We start from the raw sequence: 19,534 nt of genomic DNA, 5'->3' as shown, positions 1-19,534 counted from the left end.
AAATAAACAAATATCTAGAATATCCATTGTTCTTATTTATGTGAAGTATTTTTGCGATTATTTTCAATTCAAAAGCTCTTACAGCACTTTTTATAATGTTTTAAAATTTACAAACACCAATACTGTAAGAAATATAGCAGCAGAAACCTTCCCATGTTTGTTGTATGTGGCAATAAACAGATCAATTTACAGGCAAACATTAATTCTTGGATAACAAAGCATTACTTAGAATTTGGTAAAGCTAGTGTGTCTAACTTTGGATCATTTGTCACAAGCTGACGAAACGAAGGTTGGCATCCTAACTTGGAATTCTATACAGACAGAATAGAACAGTTTCAAAAGACTAAACCTCTCGACAACTTACCGTTGTGTGTGATTATTCTCCATTTTCAATAGGCCTCATGACATTCAGCCTCACAAATGTTGAATATTAATTATCTCACATTAGATGGTACTGTTTGAATCGTGTAAAAGGGGTTCACCGAACCATACCAGTGCATTCGTTTGTAGGATTAATACAGTTCAAATCCAGAGGTCATTGCTCGACCATACTGATGCTTGTGAAGAGAATTCTGTGGAACCCGTTGACCGTGCTCTTTGACACAGAACCGTGTAGAATGGGATTACATAAGAACGATCAGAGGCAAGCTTTTATATGTTGAGCTTGGTAATTGCAACGGTTTGCGTTCACTGGATGTTGAGTTTCTTGTACATATGATCGCCAAAAATCGTGATTGTTGTTATTCGATAATGAGCAAATTGAATTTGAAATCTAAAATTTTGTTAACAACTTGAAACACTTCAAAAACCATTTTAAATAAGGTACACTTGCACCGTGTATTGCCCAACGCATTAAAAGCATCAAAGGTCGAAAGCATTTTTCAAAACGTTCCTATCTGTCAAAGGAGCTGAAGCAGATGTTGTCCTCGCCACGTTCAATAGATTCATTCTATTTTCGATCCCAACGACGACCCGATCCTTGCTTGGCACTTTGATTTAGGTCGTGTTCGCTCCTTTTGCTTCTTCCATTACGCTTCCTCCATGGCTGCAGCAGTGCACTTTAGGCGCTTGTGTGCAATCTGATCAGCTCAGATCACCGAAAGGAAGATGTGCTTCGTACAGGGCATAACAAAACATACGCACATGCGCACATAGAACACAGGGCAAGGATTTTCAACAGGAAACCACACTCGATGCAGGGGTATGGATAACATCTGCCCTGTTTGGAACAAGATCGTATTTTATAGAGTTTCTTTTCTGTTGTGTTTGGGTTTAATTCTTCTCCCTTCCTTTGGGTGCTCCATTCGTGGTGGGCTGCTTTTCTGAAATCTGTTTGAAAGAACGGACATTCCAGCATCTTGATGCTCTACTCACATCCTGTCAATGTGTAAAACGTGCCACAGGATTTTACGATCGTTTTTTTTTTCTTCTCCATTTTGTCGCACTTTCCATTATGACGAACCGACAAAATTGTAATTCGATCGGAAGAAAATCAGTCCTTTGGGTCGTGCACCAATTCAAGTTTACTTCCTCTTTCCGTGACCACACTCTTTTTGCGGAAGTAATAATGCATCGGAATAATCAAAGAAATAAATTTAACATCAAGCTGCATTGGCAGCGTCGTTGGCTGTTGAATGAAGCTGTTCTCGTAAGTTGGAAGCAGTTGAACGTTTTCATTTCCTGCACACTTATTTCGTTTCAAAAGTCAATGGTAAATTTAAATAAATTTGCAATATTGGCTCCAGGCGTGTGATCTGTTCGCAAAATTTCCCTTAGCAGATAATGAATTGTAAACATTTAATCTTTTTAATCTTCTAAGTCATACAAATAACTCATTTAAGATTATTTGCTTGCTTGTTTTGCCAATTGAAACCATCCAAATGAAAGATTAAACCTTCAAACTCTTTCGTGGAACAACTAATCACTCTTGATTATTCTTATCCTATTAAAGTTTTGCCGATATCTATTCATAGATTATTCTACGCTTTACGTGCTAACGAAGGTTAGGTACAGTGGTGCAAAAATTCAACATTATGTTAACAATCAGCATCGAGGACAAACCACATATGCTGCCCAGATTTCGACCCTTTTCACGAAGGAAGTGTGAAATAGCACAGCGTTTGCATTGACCTCCTGGCATGATCCTCCCACCCAACAGTGTAAGCTGCATTGCTCTGTGTGTATAATGGCGTTGGTTGGTTGAATGGCTGCGTCAGTTGTTGAACGGTAAAACTTTCCCGATTTTCCATACCACATGTTCAACACGTTTGTTGAGCCACCCTACACTTCGCTCCACGCCAGATCCGTATGCTGGATAACAATTAAGGGATTTTTTTTAAGTTCGTTCGACCTACTCCATACGGCGCAGCAGGACGTGTGCATTAGCTAGGAAGCTCAAGCTGCTCCTACTAGACGTTTATGCTGGTACGTATTTCAAATCGGCCTTTTCAACAGACTGTTGATCTTTCCCTACAATTCATTTGGAATGACTGTTAGAATGAACGAGCTTGAGTTATTAAAAGTTTGGAACATTCAACCATTACAATCTTCTCACAACTTCGTTCGGGAAAAGCCAACTTTTCGTTAGCGCCACCACGTGCTGATCGTATGAAGATCGTAAAATCTAGAATTCCCGTGTTGGACGATGTCATTTTGCTTAGAAATCAATAAAACTCCCAATACCGAACGCTGTTTAAGGAAACAATTAAATTTTATTGCCCGATCTCCTCTCACAGTAGAAGTATAAAATTTGTTTTATTCCTCGGACTGCACATGGCACCTTGAGCGAGACACATCACCCTCGTTAAGCTAATATTGAACAACGGTTGCATCTTTTGAGTGTTGCGTGAGCGATGAAACTCTCGATGCATCATTTCTTACAATTAGACCATATTCATCGATTGATGCACGAACGTTGTAGAGAATCCCCGATGCTAAACGAGATCGTAAAACTCATTAGCTGGAATTAATTTTACAGTGGAAGGAAATTTATTGTTCATTCAAGTCATTTTACGTATATTATTGAAAGTGTCAATTAAAGTCGTTCTCATACTACATGTTTTGCATATTGTACTTGAATGAACATAGATTTTATATTTAATTAAAATTGCAAAAATGTGACAAAATTTATTAATCCTAAATTTGTTCAATCCTAAATCGAACATTCCTAATTTAGAATGCATTGCATAAAAATTTCAATTTTCTTTCTCGTTTCAAAGGTTTAAATGAATTTCAGAAACATACAAAAATATTTCCACTCGCTGACCCAACCCGCATGACAATACGTTAAAAATTTGAATATCGTCATGTGCTTTCAAATCTCGTTGGCATTCGTTGCGCAGGATATAAAGGATACGCGTACTTTGCAGCTGTTGTTTCTCATTGAACCATATCTGTTCTGTTGATTGCGTTTCTGCGCTAACGCTCAAACTCACCTGCAGGATTGCTACTCAGGGTAGCATGTGCAGTGTGTGATCTGTAAACGAGCGTGCCGGATAGTTGGGTTCCCCCTTTCGAAGCGTACTCTCTCTCTCTCTTACTCGATCACCATAGACCACGAAGTTACACCTCAAGTGCTTCCGGGAGTGCCGGAAGAGTGTGTCACCCCCGTAATTTGGATTGCACCAACGTCATCCCCTTACTTGGTTTGACTTTGACAGGAGCGGGGCTCGCTCAACTGAAATGCTCAGTACGGTTCCCCTGCCGAGACATATGACCATATGTTCACCGGCCCACGAGAATATTTGTCGCTCGTCGACGGATACAAACAACCAAATGTCCTTTGATGAAAAAGTAGGGGTCTACTAATACTTTCCGCACGCGTGTCGGAAATCAACAGGGTGTTGTTTCCGGTCTGCGTTTCCTAGAACGAGTGATTATGCCCTACTGTCACAGTGTTGTAGGGTTTTTTTTTGTAATGTTTGATATGCCAACCCCCAAGATTGTTGCCGACGCTTGTATTTTGCACGGTGAAATATTCTGCGCGAAGGCATTTATCATCACTTTCCCTAATTTTACGTTTTATTGGAGGGGCAACCCTCCTACAGCGCAAATTGAGCTCAACCAAGACCCTAAATGTGCGGCTTCATGCCAATCGTGTACCCTATGGCATGCACGGTGAAATTACATTCTGCTACTCAAAGAACCGAACCATGTGCTAGAAGCTTCCCTGCTGCAACTTCTACCGATGGTTGAGTGTTGTTGTTTCTGGATATTAACGTCTGGTATGAAGTGCAAAACTGAAGCTTTGAATTGTTGCTGTTGTACGAGATTTTGTTGCACAGCAAAATCTATAGCATTTGGAATAATCGAAGCGTAATATTACGAGCCGGTTGTAGCATATCCACCAGACCGCATAAAATGAGCCATTAAGCGGGTTTCTCGAAAGGTGATAGGAAATGCAATAAAGTGCATCCATAGAGCAACACAAGCCAAGACGTAGTGCTCTTTATCGCAAACCGCAAAGGGTTTGTGAACTCTAAGCTGCATAAACATAATTATACTTTTCACTACTACAACTGCATTCGTTGGACGAAGGGAAACCCGACGATGCAGCGAGCTCAAAAACATTTTTCCCCTGTTATCGTACTAAATGGAAAGGAACGGAAGAAACTAAGAATGCTAGTTATAATCAGACAAAATCAGGCAAGCAAAAATACAACAAAGCATTGCTCAACTGTGACGAAACGTTCAATATGCTGCTATAGTGCAGTAAGCATTTTGCCTTAAGTTGCAGTCCAGTAAGTTCAGTTTACACTCAATGCTTTAGTCTCTAAAATGCCAGTTAAATTTCGAGCGCTTTGTACAAACAGGTGTTTGTGTTGCATTATAATTTAGTCGGCAATTCTATATGCCTAAATATGTACAAAAACAATGTTTTTATTTCATCATTTCTCTGGGGTTTAAACCTTTTGATCTGACTTCAAGCTGTAGGCAATATTCCCATTTCTGTTTCCGTCCACATCTCAGAAATTGAACGACATAGCATCGTTCTTCAACTAATGAGTTTAACAGAAGCGTAACCGAAAAACTGCTTAGCTATCGCATCACAGCTCTGGTTTAAAAGGTTTGTATTTTATTTAGAGACCTAATTCAAACAAATCGTTTGAAAACGTACTTGAGGCACTCTTATGTACGCGGTACAAAACGTTTGAACCCTAGTTTTGCCATAGGAGTCTCTACATCCGGTAGAGCACGTGTTTCCCTGTACCTTTTAAATGAATATTATACTTTTGCATTTGGGTTTAAATAGTTGAATAAATTGAATTTTGATTTGTGTTTTATTTAGCTACGTTTACCAAAATATTATTTCATGTATGAATTATATTAACTATGAGCATCGTACGCTTGGTCCATTTGAACCTCGCACATCCTTCTCTCAACCCACAAACGCATATGAACCGCATCTTGGGCACGTGCATCTGCTAAACCGTTTATGCAGCGTTTACTTAGGTTTAATGCGTCCAATGTAACTTAATATTATTGTTTGGCTTACAATTCCCTAGCGGTAAAGTAGGTCCGTCACCCTCCTAACTAGTTTTACTTTAAATGGGTCCATTCCATAAATCTCTACAACGATTCTTACCCTTGGGTAATTGCACCATTAGAACCAACCGAAAGCTTGTTTGCTTTTCGTAAAGGTTTTGTTGCATTTGACATAGCTTTGTAACTGTTCAACCAATCAAATGCGTCATTCGATCTGTACCACTTGCACGGAGAGGAAATGAACGCAAACAATTTTTTTTTTGGCAGAGTTCGTTTGGTTTAATTTAATTGTTATATTTTACCGAATATTCGATGTGTATGAGCTGAAATGCGGTTCTGAAATCGCTTTCTAAATACCTTCCAAATCTCTAAATTCGTTTCAAAAATACCACAACAATCCTTAAAGAGAAAATCATCACCACATTCTTTAAATGTCTTCTGCCCATCATAATCCGAGAGCGATTGTAGATATAAGGGTAGAAAAGTTAATTTTTCTTTTCATTAGAGTGATTCAAATCAACCATTGGATGCTCAGCTAGATAGCCACATAGCAGCGAGTGACTTCAAGCGAGACACCTTCCTCAAGTTCTTGTAGACAAAAAACGCCCCATTTTGAAACACAGATCCTAAGTCTTGACCGTCGGCCGGAAGCGCCCGGAATGGTCGCGTAGGAGGTTTTAATAATGTAAGCTATTTAAATTAAATGTAAAAATGGTCGCCAAGCTGGAAGGCGCGATTGATGGGCGCACGGGGGCGTAGAAACGAATAACGTTCCCACACAGTGCGCCAGAATGTTCGGCTTACTTTAAAAAAGCAGAAGAACAACATTTCCTTCAAAAGTTTTCCAAAAACAACTTTAACAAAATGTTACACCGTTTTGACACAACAATGGCACTATGAGGTGTTTTGATTTGATAAATTGAAGCAAATTTGAACTTTGCTTAGGTATAGCGCACAATCTCTGTGTGGCAATGTAATGCTGCTAGCTGATCGCACGTAGGCATATTCTTGGTATAATCCTACGCACGATCCCAACTGCAAAGTTTCCCGCCACAATCTGGGGAGACGACCAACACACAAAAAAACCGTGGGAAATATTTTGGATAGGAATTTCCATTGTCGTCCAAACGGTGCTGGTGCTGCTGTTGCTGCTAAATTTGTGGTCAGACGCCACGGTGCCCAGACCGCAAGTTGTTGTTTTGCCTGTAGAAGTAATGCTGCTCCCATCAGTCAACAGCTTTTTTTGTAATGTCTTTATGTTCACATGTCACCGTTCCGTGACGTATATCTCAGTACCCTTTGTTTTGAGTGTTTAAGATTCTCGTAGAACGTCGATGTTACAGATAGGGGCCGAAGGTGAGCATACACAGCCAAGCTGCTGTGCATAAATTAGATGCCACAACAAAAAAGCACTGCACTAAAATCAAAACTACACCCTCGGTGTGCCTGTGTGGTCGTGTGGTAATATCTTTCACCCTCAGTCCGTAGCCTCAATGTTTGCAAAACAGCTGCTTCCTCTTTCGAAGTCTTTGTCAGAGTCAGTGGTGGTTGGAGGGCTGGAATTTTGTCCAGCAGCACCGATGGTTGCATTTGACTGGCTTCTGATGCCGTCTTCCGGCATGCTGTAATTAACTCAATTTGACCTTGTTGAGCTTTTATGGGGCCCTGGGGCAGGGAGCTAGGAGCTTTTAGCTTGTGGACGACACAGGAAGTACTTTCGAAATCCTATATTTCCTCTCCATCGTAAAATATTGCAAACCAATCAGAACACGCACAAAGCTCTGCTTTCCGCCTTCGTCCCGCATACGGCTAGCTATCCCAAAGCTTTCCATTGTGGGGTTAAATTTCCTAAAAGTAATGGCCCACGGGAGGTGCATGATCTTCTTATAAACCGCTTCTAACCCTTCAAGCTTTTCTGTTTCACCCAAGCCGTTTCGAGTCGTTTCACTTTTGGGACCCCGCAATAAAACGGTACGAATATGAAATCAACTTACCGTGGCGTAGTCCTTCTGCGATGTCACCATATTTGGTACCGGCTGGCTCACGATTAAATTATTCTCTCTGCTCGCGGTGGACAGGACCGCGTAGGTGGACAAACAGCATTGCGAGACGTTCGTTTCCCGGGCGTTTGATGTGCCAAAAGATTGTGCCAGTTCATGACGATCAGTTTCGGATCAGCAAACGCGGGACCGCAGGAAAGAAGATGAATGGAAATCCATTATTATACTTTTTTTATACGTATATATTGTTTGCGTTAGCTTGAGTGTGAGATGCTCTGTGGCTCTGCGGAATATGGAATATTTATTCTTTTTTTGTGTGCTCGATCAGCCCGCTTCGCCTTAACGATCGCCCACCTGAACTGCCATGTATGATGCAAAGGCACAAAATTATCTAGGCATTTATCAACGCACCAAACTGTGCGGTTTCTGCGAATGGGTGTAGGATTGTGGTAGGAATCGAACCCGATCGATCGTAGAATAGTCTGAGCTAGTTTAGTACCTGCTATACCTGTTTCAACCATCACTAAAATACCATTCCAAATTGAGAGCACGCGTTAGAACGAACCTGTTAACTAGTGTACATTCCTTTAACTCCTACGTGATGACTAGTGATGATGTTGCCTTAATTGTCAAGCAGCCAAATTAAGGCGCAGCTCTACACAAAACCTATTTTTCAACAGCGAAAATATGCAAATGCAAACGACTTGCATATTTAAATCTCCCTAATGAACATTGTGACATGCAGGGTCCATATTTTCGATTAAAATTGTGTCACGAAGCAATCTCAAATAGTTTTTTCATAGTTGTAGGAGTTTGTGGTTTATTATGGGTACGTCACGAATGCAACAAATTTTAGGGAAGAGTCGAAATACAAAATTAGGAAATGGCTCATCTGTAACACAACCACCATACTTCAATCAACTTTGCGTTAAATTTACCTCATAATCTGTATTAATTCGGAGCGGATCCGCGCCGTATTGGACATGTCTTCGAGTGCTGACATTTTCAACCTTCACCTCACTGTTCTACACACAAGTAAAGCACACCTTAGAACATACACACACTCACTAACTCGCAGCTAATACACTAACACACAAAGTCCAGCACCAAGTGCAGTTCCTGATGCGTTTGGCACAGGTTGAACCCAATATCCCAATAGCGAATGACCGAAATTTCACCATCAGCAGCGCCACAGTGACTGCACAACAGGCGATCGCGAAGAATAGTAAACAACTGATGATTGTGGCATTGCAGCAGGCGGTGCACACGGGCCAAGTAATACGGTTGTTTGGTTGATGCAACCGAGAGAGCGGGTTCATGGGTTCATGTTCCTGCACGCAGCGTACCACACCACACCACGACAGCTGCAGCGCTGGTTTGCTTGCGGCCGTGTCTCTCGGTGTGCGATTACCGTTGCAGAAAAGTTGCAGCCAGTGCGAGCCACCGATCTGCAAGACAACAAGTTGCCGTTGGTTGATTGCGTTGGTTGCCACCAAGTGCAGTGCAGATTGTACATAAGCAGTTGTCGCCTCTGCGCGAGTCTCTCCGCGTGTGCACCGTGGAAGGTGTGTAGCGCTAGGGACACAGGTGCGGTCAAAATGAAGCCCGCACGAGAGTGGAAAGGAATACGCTTGGAATGCTTAGTAAAAGTGACTTTTGTACCATAAAACATTCACACTCCTCAAACACTATCAGTGAAACGTTTTTGGAATCGATGCACTACATCTAGGTGTGTGAAACGGTGCCATTTTCATGGCAAGTGCTGTGTGCAAAGATTTGATCATCACTGTAAACTGTACATTGTGGTTATGCGTATGCATTTGTCGCCGATGGGTACCTGCTCTGTCCCGATTCCCTAGACTCGTTCTGAGACAATGTCCATCCAATCCAACCATCCATCCATCCATCCCATCCGTGGATCGTCGTACGCGCATCATCTTTACACACGCACCACCACCACCACCACCACAGTAATAATAATTCCCATGTCAAGCGTTATTATACTGTATTTATACTCTTTCTTCGCTAATTACTAGCCGGTTGGTGTACCTGCTCTCGACTGCACTGCACTCAGTGTATGTGGAGACCTTTTTTCCTGTAATGCTGTGCTACCTTTCGCAGTGTATGTACTTACGGCACACGTTCTGTTCTTTGTGTCAACGGCGTTACATTAAAACCAGTTGCTCGGCCAATGTACAGCTCAAAGCTTCCATAAAAAAAATCTCCTGCATTGGTGGTTTATAAACAGTGCGACACACTTTAGCCCACAAGGTCCACTCTATTTGATCAATCGCTTGATCTACGGCCAATCCCTCTCCTCGCTAGGGCGCCTTATAACCGTTCAGCGTATTACATGCAACCCCTTTTTTATTAAATGATACGTTCTCACTGTCCCACTGCGTTGGCCACTTTGTACCGGGAGGGAGAGGAAGAGAAGCGGATCTTTCGGGTTAGTTCAATTCGGGTTAAAACGCTAATTCTCTGCGCAAAGCAGCCGTAAGCAAACAGTGAACCTATCCCGCCGCACCAAATCCAACGAAACAATAGATTTCGTGCGAAAAGCATTAAAAATAAACAACGAACTTCCTATATGGACGTTGGCACGTGATATGAAATCCCAAACGGCTTTGTACGGAAATACCCTTTGCCCACAAAAATCAAGCGGCGCATCCGCTTCTGTTCGTTTCCCACGGAATTTACAGACCATTTAATTATTTTCCAAAAAGTAACTTTTGTTTTACTTTAAGTTTGTGTTGGTTCGGGTGTAGCAGAAAAAGGAAGTAAACAGTTTCAATTTCGTAAATAAGTTTACTGTAGTGCATGAGTTAAATGTTACACGAACGTACAGATGGAATGCTTGCTAGGCTGTCCGGGATAACCTGTACACCATTGGTCGGGAACGGTTGCCGGCTGTAGATTAGCCAAAACGACATGCTAATGAGCCGAGCGGAAAAAGGAAATGTGCATACATGTGTTGCTGGAACCTAGCAGAAATTCTTGTTTTACTATGCAAACATCGTTTCATTCATAGTGCTGGAGTTGCTTTCGAAATTGATATGGATGTAAGTAGAATTATCTTCCATCTTGGGCGCGTGCAATTGTTCCCTGCGCATGATTCCAATGTATGTTAATGGTTGTTAGATACAACGAATCAAATAACGGTAAGAACGGAAGCCTGCACATTCACCATTGTGTTGATGAGTTCAAACAATAAAAAATAAGCTTGAAATACAGATCAAGAGATAGTCTCTACGAATGTTCTCTTACAGTGATCCATAAATATTAGTTTTAATATAGAATTTAGAATTTGAAACTACCCCTGCTTGCTATCATTGTTTACAAATTAACACACCACACCACCATTTCAATAAATCATTTAGTATGTCATCAATAAAACAATCGCACTATCAATCAACGCAGTCGTGACGGATTGATCGTGCTAGAATATATTTTCAATCCAATTTACATATCATAAGCATCATTTGTAGCTTTTAATCTGTCCGAATCATGGCGTAGAATGTGGAACAAAATGCTCTGCCTCCCGCTTGGCATACGTTCGTACGGAAGCATGAGGTGCGCCCTTCTTACGATGATGGTGGCATACTGATGAAACTTTAACCCTTACTTCCTTTCGGGCCGTGTTGTTCTTTGCGCTTGTGTTCTGCTCTTTTCCGTTCCGTGTGGTGACTGCCCGCATAACTTTAACTTCAACTTACTTGCTTGGCCCACCAGCGTGCATGGCACGTGTAAATTATGTTCCCCATCGGAACCATATGCAAACATACTACTGGTCGAGTTGGATTGGGGAAGAAGACGTGCTGGAGGAAATGTGATAGAAAAGTGGGATAGAGAGAGAAAGGGCAAAGATGGTATTAAATTTAATTTTTGAGCTGATTGATTACTTCGCTGGTCACCGGATATTTCTGGTCCAATGGCTATGCGTGTAGATACACGCATTCCATTTTTGGCCCGCGTTGCCCCCGCGTTCCAATGGGGGATCATTGCAGAGCGACCCGGAGGTCTAGTGTTAATTTTGACACTCTCTTCCAGTTCACTCCAAACTCCATCTTTCCCTGCGGACCCCGTGGACTATGAACGAGGCGTACAAAATAGACTGCAGCCACATGATTGATCTCTACGCGTGTGTCATCGTGTGGTACGCAAACAAAGCGCTTCTAGGCAGATGTTTTCATAATTTTCATGGATGGATATCGATCGAAGTAACCAATGCCGGACGGTGACGGGCTGGAGATTATTTATTTTGCAAATTTTATTGAAAAGTTATATGAAGAAAATGGAATCGAAATTACAACCACCTCTCAAATACTTTCTTCGCGATGAAGTCGTTATCCATAATGAAGAGACCAGCGCGTGGGTTATCGTCCACGGAACAGTTATCGATATAACGCCACTGTTTGCAGCAGCCGAACGAAAGACATCGCTACAGAAGAAGGTTCTTTGTTTGATGATTTACGTTTTTGTTCAGAGAATTTCAGAAAAGTTCAGTGGTGCCTAACTTATGTGTATTTACAAATTGTATACATTATTATATCGCCCCCTTTTAGACACTACAATGGCTGTTGGCGCTTGCGGGGCAAGATTTAAGCTCGTTCTTCCATAACAACGAGCATACTCCCATCGAGCGTACCAACCGCAACGGAGAACGGGTTCCAATCTTTGTGCCCTGTTTGGAGCGTAATCCTGCCACCCAGCTCTACTGGTACCGTGATCCGGCTCTGGTCATTGGACGCATTACATTCCACCCATGCCCGGTGAAAATTATCAACACATTGACATTCCACGAGACGGAAATGATCGTTTGTTACGAAGATACGATCGGCGACGTGCGGGAAAAGTACTTGCGCTACAACGACAACGCCTACCGGTACGAATGGCGCAAAGATCTCTCCATGGTACGTGGTGCCCCGTCGTCCCCAGTATCCAATGCAACTGATGTAGGATAGCTCACGAATCGTTTTCCATGTCTTTGCTTAGGGATCCGAGACTGGACTGCTGCGGATGGATAAAACGCTTACTGAAAATGGGTATCAGGTCAATCTGCGCAGTCCGATACCGGTAATTTGGATATTTTACATTCTACCTCCGGGAACGATAGACACAACGAATGGCACGCACTCTTGCTCTGGAACATCGTGCAACACGGTGAACGGGCCTCAAGCGGAGGAAAGCCAAAACGCCAGCGCATCTCCAGGTGGAAAACAAAGTATAAACGCGACCACAAAGACAAATTGTACGGCTCTGAATATCCACGAGTGTGCGAAAAACTGAACAAATTACAATATAATAGAAATTCTTGAAATTTTTCCGAAGACCTGCTTTTCACCGTTCCACCGCCATCAGAGGCAGACAACCTTCACCAATTGCAGTAAGTAGATCAAATGGAAGTGGCGTTGGCGTTGTTTTGGCTCCCCATCCCAGGCTACGGTGTTTGTTTCCTACCCTTTGCTTTCTGTTACTGTTTAACTTTTCTGTTCTCATCGTCAACTTTACCAGTCGGTCAACGGTTGGAATGTCTAACTTTTCTCCTTTCCACCCATTTCTTGCACCTTAATATGCGACTTCAGCTGTCTCTGCGCTAAACAACGGTAGTACCACGGAAGACCGTGGTTGGTTTCTTACTTTCCTACTGCTTTGTTTACTATTTCTATCTTGTACAATCTCACCTCAATTTGTGTTCAAGCGCTAGCATCTGAGATCTGAGGTATGTGTGATTCAGTAGTCATCATCATTGCAAATGTCACTGTTTGAAGCTATTTTGAAATGAAAGTAATTTGTTGGATAATTTCGTAGCAATGTTTTAGATTATGGTGTGATAGTTTATTTAATGATAATATATTGCTAGGAATGTTAAAGCATATTAACATTAGAAGACAAGCAATGAGGAAACAATAGAGGGAAACCAGTGGAGTAGTTCAAATATGGTTTATCCTTGCTTATAGATTATTATAATTATTTTCACTATTTGTTTTAATTTCAATTTCTCAAAAGTGTGTAAAGTAAATCTATTATACATTATATGATTTCATGCCACCTTTAATTAATGGAAATAATTATTTCGCTAATTGGACAGGCACGGATATCAAAGCTGAATAGTAAGCTTATTAAGTCTTATCAGTCTTCATTTTTAGTATCTTTTCTTATTTAAAAAAGAATATGTCAATTATATTCGAAACCATTTTCACACATCCTCCCAACAGCCACACGCCAGACTTGATAAAACAATCATCAACAGATGATAAGCGTAGGATTTCATACCGATTCCTGCACTCGCTTCCACCATCGGTATAGTGCATGACCAATCATTTCTTCAAATTGCCTGTCACGCGTGGGTCTAAATTAGCACGTTAAACTACACCCATCGCTGAGCCCTGTCCTAGCACCCGTATGCTTTCATCTTCCAAGTGTTGTTCAGCATCCGTCCCAGTCGAATCTACCGACCAAATTCAACCGACAAACTGTGTGCACCTTTCAGCATCCTTCATTAAACACGCAGGCCGGCTGCCCGATCGGTGCCAGGTGCTTTCAGTCGAATCGATTTCTTTGAAGGTTTTCTCGCATGTGTACACCACCAGTACGACATTCCGGTTCGGAGGTTGTATTCGTCGCACCCACTCGCGCCGTACTGAAGATAAATCGGCCGAAGCGTGTCTGCCAGCAACAAACGGTGTCGAACGGCTGGAAAGCAGCATGCGACTTCAGTACGAACAATCTTGAAAACAAAACACCAGCCTCAAAACGCAGGCACCACACAGGGGCTGTGGTGAAACTTATCCTGCTGACGCGCTCTGGTCGGCTGTAAGCATACATCCTTTGAAACGAAACATCTGCCGCACTTGGTCGGCAAGGTCGGAAATGGCTATGCTAACTGTACCAGGTATTCAAAGTTTAACCCATGACGCTTGTCGCTTTCGGTGCACCCGGATTTACGTGCGCAAATTTGTATTACATTAGCTTTTGTGTTTCGTGCATTTGAATCGTTCTTTTTTGTTTTTAGCTAAGCTTAACTTTTAACTAAACAATGCAATTATAAAGTGAAAGTTAACATTTTATTTCACTATCATCCTATTACACTAGCTTATCTTGATAAATTTATTAATAAATTAAATATATATCTTACGCTACATTGAAAATAAAAGAAAAAACAATCAACAGCCACAAACATTTATCTTACAGTGTTATGTTTATGGTACGAGATTAACGCACAGGCGCAGGAAACATCCACGAAAAATTCCTCCAAAAGATTTAGGCCACACTAAGGAGCTGGCGAAGTAGCAGCGGAAAAGGGAATGCACCAAATCATCGCTAAAGATCTCTTACACACGGAACGCACAAGCGTGTGCCGCATCCAAAAGACCCATGTCGGTATAAAAATCGGCACGCGACAGCTGCAAGTTTTTCTCTCCATTTTCCACCGTGCTTCATCCTTTTGTGCTTAATTTCTTTCCGGCCAGCAGCACCAGGCAATAGTGCTGCAACACAACACACTAGAAAGATCCTGGCTGAAGCAAGCAATGGAATGATCCTCTTTCTCTCCACACACGCTCCGAGGACACTCCGCTTCCTCACCAGCATCCTTCCATCGTGACGCTCTGCCACTTTCGGCTAGACGTGTGGTGGCTGCCGTTGAAATGGCTCCGATGGGCAGATGAGCTGCCGTTGGTGTCTCCCGGTTTTATCCAGCGCGATCCTTTAATTTACGGCGTCGACCACCGGGGCGCGATAGCTTGCTTGGCTTTGTTGGAGCCTTTTTTGTGCAACGTGTTGTTATTCGTTTGATGTTTATCGTTGGGCTAACTCAATCATTAGCTAACCGATTTCGATGCTCTTCCTTATGTCCTGTCTGTATACTACCGAGCAGCAGCATAGTTTGAACCCATTTTTTATTTATTTTATTTGAGGAGATGGGATTTTTTGTTTTTAGAGACTACAAGGAATGTTTCACATCTGCGGATGAAATGAGTTTATTTTTAATCTGTTGTCGTTTCTTCTTCTCAAATTGTATTGGTTTAGGATGGAAAATAGATAACAATGACATGTGTGTGCAAGCGACAATAAATTTATGCTTTGTTTTCAGAATTAAATGATGTCGTAGAGTATGATTAGTACGACATTCAAATCAGTCATTAATTTTAAGATTGTTAAATCTAGTTATAACTTTTAATCCTGGGTTATGAACGGGAAAACTGCATGAAGCTTATTTTCAAACTTAAGATTTTGTTTGTTCGACCGTTGTAAAGGCGCCCGAATGCATTTCAGCTAATGCAATATGCTTACAAGCTAAAAATATTGACTGTGAAACGCATTTGCAATAATACTAATCACTATATGATAATAATAGTTTTAAAAAACAGTTAAACTTATGTAATTTAATACAACTTTCAATACAACTTTTTTCTCTTTATAACTTCTGAGTTTTCAGTATTTCAGTTCTGTAATAAATTTCTTATAGCTATGGTACACAACTAACTATGACATATGAATTTCAATAGAATGAATTTAATTTGCTACCCATATTTATGTGTCCCTTTTTCCGTATTGAAACCTTTGAACAACATTGGACAGTAAGGATGATTTCGAATAACTTCTCATTTGAATTTTAAATATTCGTCGTAATTTGTGCAAATATGTCCTATAGCGTCGACCACTGTGTACAAAACATCGCATCACTTGTCGACCAGTACGGCACCCATTGTTACAGCGCATTGCATAGATTTAAGACAATTATTTCTTTGCATTATATGATGAGGGTACTTGATAAGGTGTAACAATTGGTGTGCTAGCACCAATTGTAGCGCTATCGACAAAAAACATAAAAAAAGAAAATAATTTACAAAAATTTCTTGGCTTGCCGAGAAAATTGCCGAAATTTTTTTGTATGAAAGAACGTGCCTACTAATAATCACATATTCAATAGTTGGCAGGGAATCAAAGTTCAACCAGTGAGTTCGGACTGTATTCGTATAATTTATCGTATTTCCTTATTTTCTTACAAGTTTCACAATTTATCAGAAGTTAATAAATCAAATAATCACAATTATTATTATCACTGTCAAAAAATCAACCACTCCTTATCGATGTGCGAAAAAAACCGCCCATAAATTAATTTCAAATTACAGGAATTCCTCGATACACGCCATACTCGATGTACGCGATTTCGCTGTGCGCGATGTTTGACATTTGACAATTCTTTGAGCAAAATTGTACTGATTTGACACATAACATGTTTAATACAAAATATACTACCTTTTGGTCGATTTTTTCTTTAAGATAGTATAGCCCTAATATAGCAAAGAATTAAAAAAAAATATTTTGAAAGGTATAACATTGTAATCATCAATTAAAAATAAATCAAATAACTAATTTAGTGGCTAAATCAACCACTTCAAGCAAAATTATGCGTAAATTAGCTATAATTTGACTGAAAACCTCGAAATTTGTCATATGCTAACATCTGAGGTACGCTTTTGTCATCCTGAACCTATTCAATATTTTAAATATAAAACTTTAATCATTTTCAACATCTAGTATTCAAATTTTATAATTTTAAATTCCTTAAAAATATTCAACTTAGTGTTAAAAATCAATTTTGTGAGATTAAACAATTTAAATTCGTTTTTGGACTAGCACAACAATTAATACATGGAAGAGGTTTTGGAAAACTGCTATAACTTTTATTAAAAGTGTTAAATTTGCAAATGTAAAAGCAATAATGTAGATAAGATATGTGTCTATCTACTTCATATTTGTTTATCAATTTTATTTCAGTAGTTTCGACACAATTCTTCGTTTAGTCCAATCACAAACTCGTCCATAATTAGTGTGCCTACCCGAACAAAATTGGTTGATTTGTTTGATTTGGTTTAGTTTGATATTGTTAACCATAAATTGCATACAAATTTATTTAAGATGCCTGTATAAAAATATCTAAACAAATTTTAACCTAATCGTTGCTTAACAGTTTGCTTTTAGGATGTTACATCTATTTGCCTGTTTATGTTTAAGAAATTGTATGTATCCTAAAAGTACTGTTCTTACCTTCATTTAAGTTGAAATTCTTACTAATAAAACCACATGTCTATCTCTACTTCTTTTGCGACAGTGTGAGCCTACATTGTTTATCTTGCTTTTGCCTGTGTGTTTTTTATGTGATATTTGAGACAGAGGCGCAATGCTCAGTTGGTTGGGGTAAAATTAGTACGACGTGCATGTTTTTTTTAATAAACTGCGCAAATAACTTTGCTGAATGAAGCAATTGTTTACGAATCTGTTATTTTCACTTTTTTACAAAACATATAGGATTTAATATTCTGTATTACCTTACGTGCACCCACCATCATCGTCATTAGCACAGCAATACAGTGTACAGCGATGTAACAGGGTAGCAGGAACAAGCTTCAATTACGCGGTATAACCGGTCAACATTCAGCCCCATCGTCAACCACCCCTCTTCTTCGTGCGATTGCGCCTACCAACCGATCCCAGCTCGTCGTAAGTCGTAAAGTCTTGTAAATGTACGCGTACGTACATACTCGTACTACACTCGCGACAACGCTCATGACAAAAAAATCATATGATGCCGTGAAAGATGGCTACTTGCTCTGGCCTTCTCACTGGGGTTGATCCACCAAAGCTCACGCAATACGTAAAACAAAAAGTTGCATGGAGACGTTATATAGTTGTATCGTAATCATGCAATGTTTTCAATGTATTTCTTTCACCAGTAATAATCAAATGACTTTCTAAAAAAATCGATATTTCATAAAAACTAATATTCAACATAAAATATATGAAGTATCATCGTGTTGATAAACGTGTACATTCTTCAAAGGAAACCATTCATTTTAATAAAAAGCTAATAATTACATCCATTTCATACATTTTCTATTCAGATTCATATATGTTATTAATGGATTGCTTTATTTAAGCAGAGAACGACTATTGTCATGTATTATATACAATCATTAAAAACTACATCTATTACTCACCTCTTATTATGTGAAATTTATTAGGTTACTTTGGAAATAAGCAACAAGTGATGCAGCGAATGATGAATCGACCAAAAAATAGAGAGTGAATGATTAACCATAAAAAAAAACATGAACCTGTCGAATAACTTAAAGTAAGAATGACCGTGAAAACTGGAAACTTCAGGACACCTCCATACGTACCTTGTTGTGCTGTTAGCATCCGAAAGAAACAGTTCGACAAAGAGTCATGTGACACACACAAAAAGAGATAAATCTATGCTTCTTATCAAAAACGAACGAATGTCCGGGAGACTTTTCCTGTAGTTTCAGATGCTGCTGCCACTGCTGCTGCTGCTGCATCTCCGAGATGGTTTCAATAATAAATAAGGTGCCTATCTTTTGTTTCCTAGGTACTATATTTTCGAGTCTACTGAAAACAAAACGATAACGAGCTCGTCCTAACTGCCCTACTGCACGTCCTACAGACGAGTATGAGCGAGTATGAGCCCAGAGGATCAGACCATAGAAAAGTGTCCGGAACAATATGCCTTCCGGTAAATGACGAACGGAGATGATCCGTGGCCGAGGTGGCCGAGATTTGAGGATATACATCATTGCCTCTGCCATCGTCACCATCGTCGGCTGGCGTGTGGGTGTGAAGAGAATTTTCATTCATTAACCACACAGCACAGAGCTCAGAGAGTTTTGTCGTTTTTAACAACAAAAGTATCAAGGATGCCCTCCAAAAGATGGATTCCACTGAAAGAAGGCATGTGACCTACTATTATTTGCATACCATTTGAAGAGCAATTCGGATCGGGACTCTTGTCGCACCTAACCTTTCATCGATGAAATCGGCTCGAGCCCTTCGCATCTTGTCGATAAAAGTTAGTTTAATTAATGGACATGGCGTGTAGCGCCGATCGTGAACTTCATGATAAGCCCCCGCTAACCTGAGCTAATAGCGAGCTAGATAACGAAGTTGATAACTTGGTGATAGCCAGAATCTTGGCCCATTGCGATAGCCACGGCCGTTTGTTTTTGGCCATATGCCGCGAGCGG

The 19,534-nt window shown here is 40.4% G+C and overlaps 2 protein-coding genes across 4 annotated transcripts in view; one reads left to right on the top strand and one right to left on the bottom strand.

Annotated features, from left to right (window-relative positions):
• Positions 1-9,668, bottom strand: part of LOC121596811 (TNF receptor-associated factor 4) — a 30,968-nt gene extending 21,300 nt beyond the window's left edge. Inside the window, exons 1-2 of one of the 2 annotated variants that reach the window (XM_041922080.1) lie at positions 9,619-9,668; positions 7,479-7,545 (exon numbers count right to left, since the gene is read on the bottom strand). In XM_041922080.1, the coding sequence (XP_041778014.1) occupies positions 7,479-7,508 (30 nt within the window). In that variant the 5' untranslated portion in view covers positions 7,509-7,545; positions 9,619-9,668. Of the gene's footprint in view, positions 1-7,478; positions 7,546-8,422; positions 8,676-9,618 lie in introns of those variants that run through there. The other variant, XM_041922079.1, reaches the window with a different exon arrangement.
• Positions 9,669-11,669: 2,001 nt separating this feature from the next.
• Positions 11,670-14,554, top strand: LOC121596505 (cytochrome b5 domain-containing protein 1). Of its 2 annotated transcripts, none has more exons than XM_041921533.1 (4): positions 11,670-11,937; positions 12,050-12,397; positions 12,480-12,870; positions 13,703-14,554. In XM_041921533.1, exons 1-3 carry the CDS (start codon positions 11,689-11,691, stop codon positions 12,771-12,773), a joined length of 891 nt encoding a protein of 296 aa, XP_041777467.1. In that variant the 5' UTR covers positions 11,670-11,688; the 3' UTR covers positions 12,774-12,870; positions 13,703-14,554. The 2 variants fall into 2 exon arrangements, with proteins under 2 accessions (XP_041777467.1, XP_041777466.1); XM_041921532.1 differs by having other exon boundaries at positions 13,978-14,552.
• Positions 14,555-19,534: the final 4,980 nt, after the last annotated feature.

This window comes from Anopheles merus, chromosome 3R, assembly GCF_017562075.2.
Source record: "Anopheles merus strain MAF chromosome 3R, AmerM5.1, whole genome shotgun sequence".
Taxonomy (NCBI): domain Eukaryota; kingdom Metazoa; phylum Arthropoda; class Insecta; order Diptera; family Culicidae; genus Anopheles; species Anopheles merus.
Note: the sequence above shows the minus strand (reverse complement) of the source record. Positions and strands in the feature narration are given on the sequence as shown.

What these genes read in the sequence shown, in the direction of transcription:
- LOC121596505 (XM_041921533.1), top strand. Translation starts at nt 11,689, where the DNA reads ATGGATATCGATCGAAGTAACCAATGCCGGACGGTGACGGGCTGGAGA. An exon ending in AGACATCGCTACAGAAGAAG is followed by an intron (nt 11,938 to 12,049) that starts GTTCTTTGTTTG and finishes GCCCCCTTTTAG; the next exon opens with ACACTACAATGGCTGTTGGC. An exon ending in GGCGCAAAGATCTCTCCATG is followed by an intron (nt 12,398 to 12,479) that starts GTACGTGGTGCC and finishes GTCTTTGCTTAG; the next exon opens with GGATCCGAGACTGGACTGCT.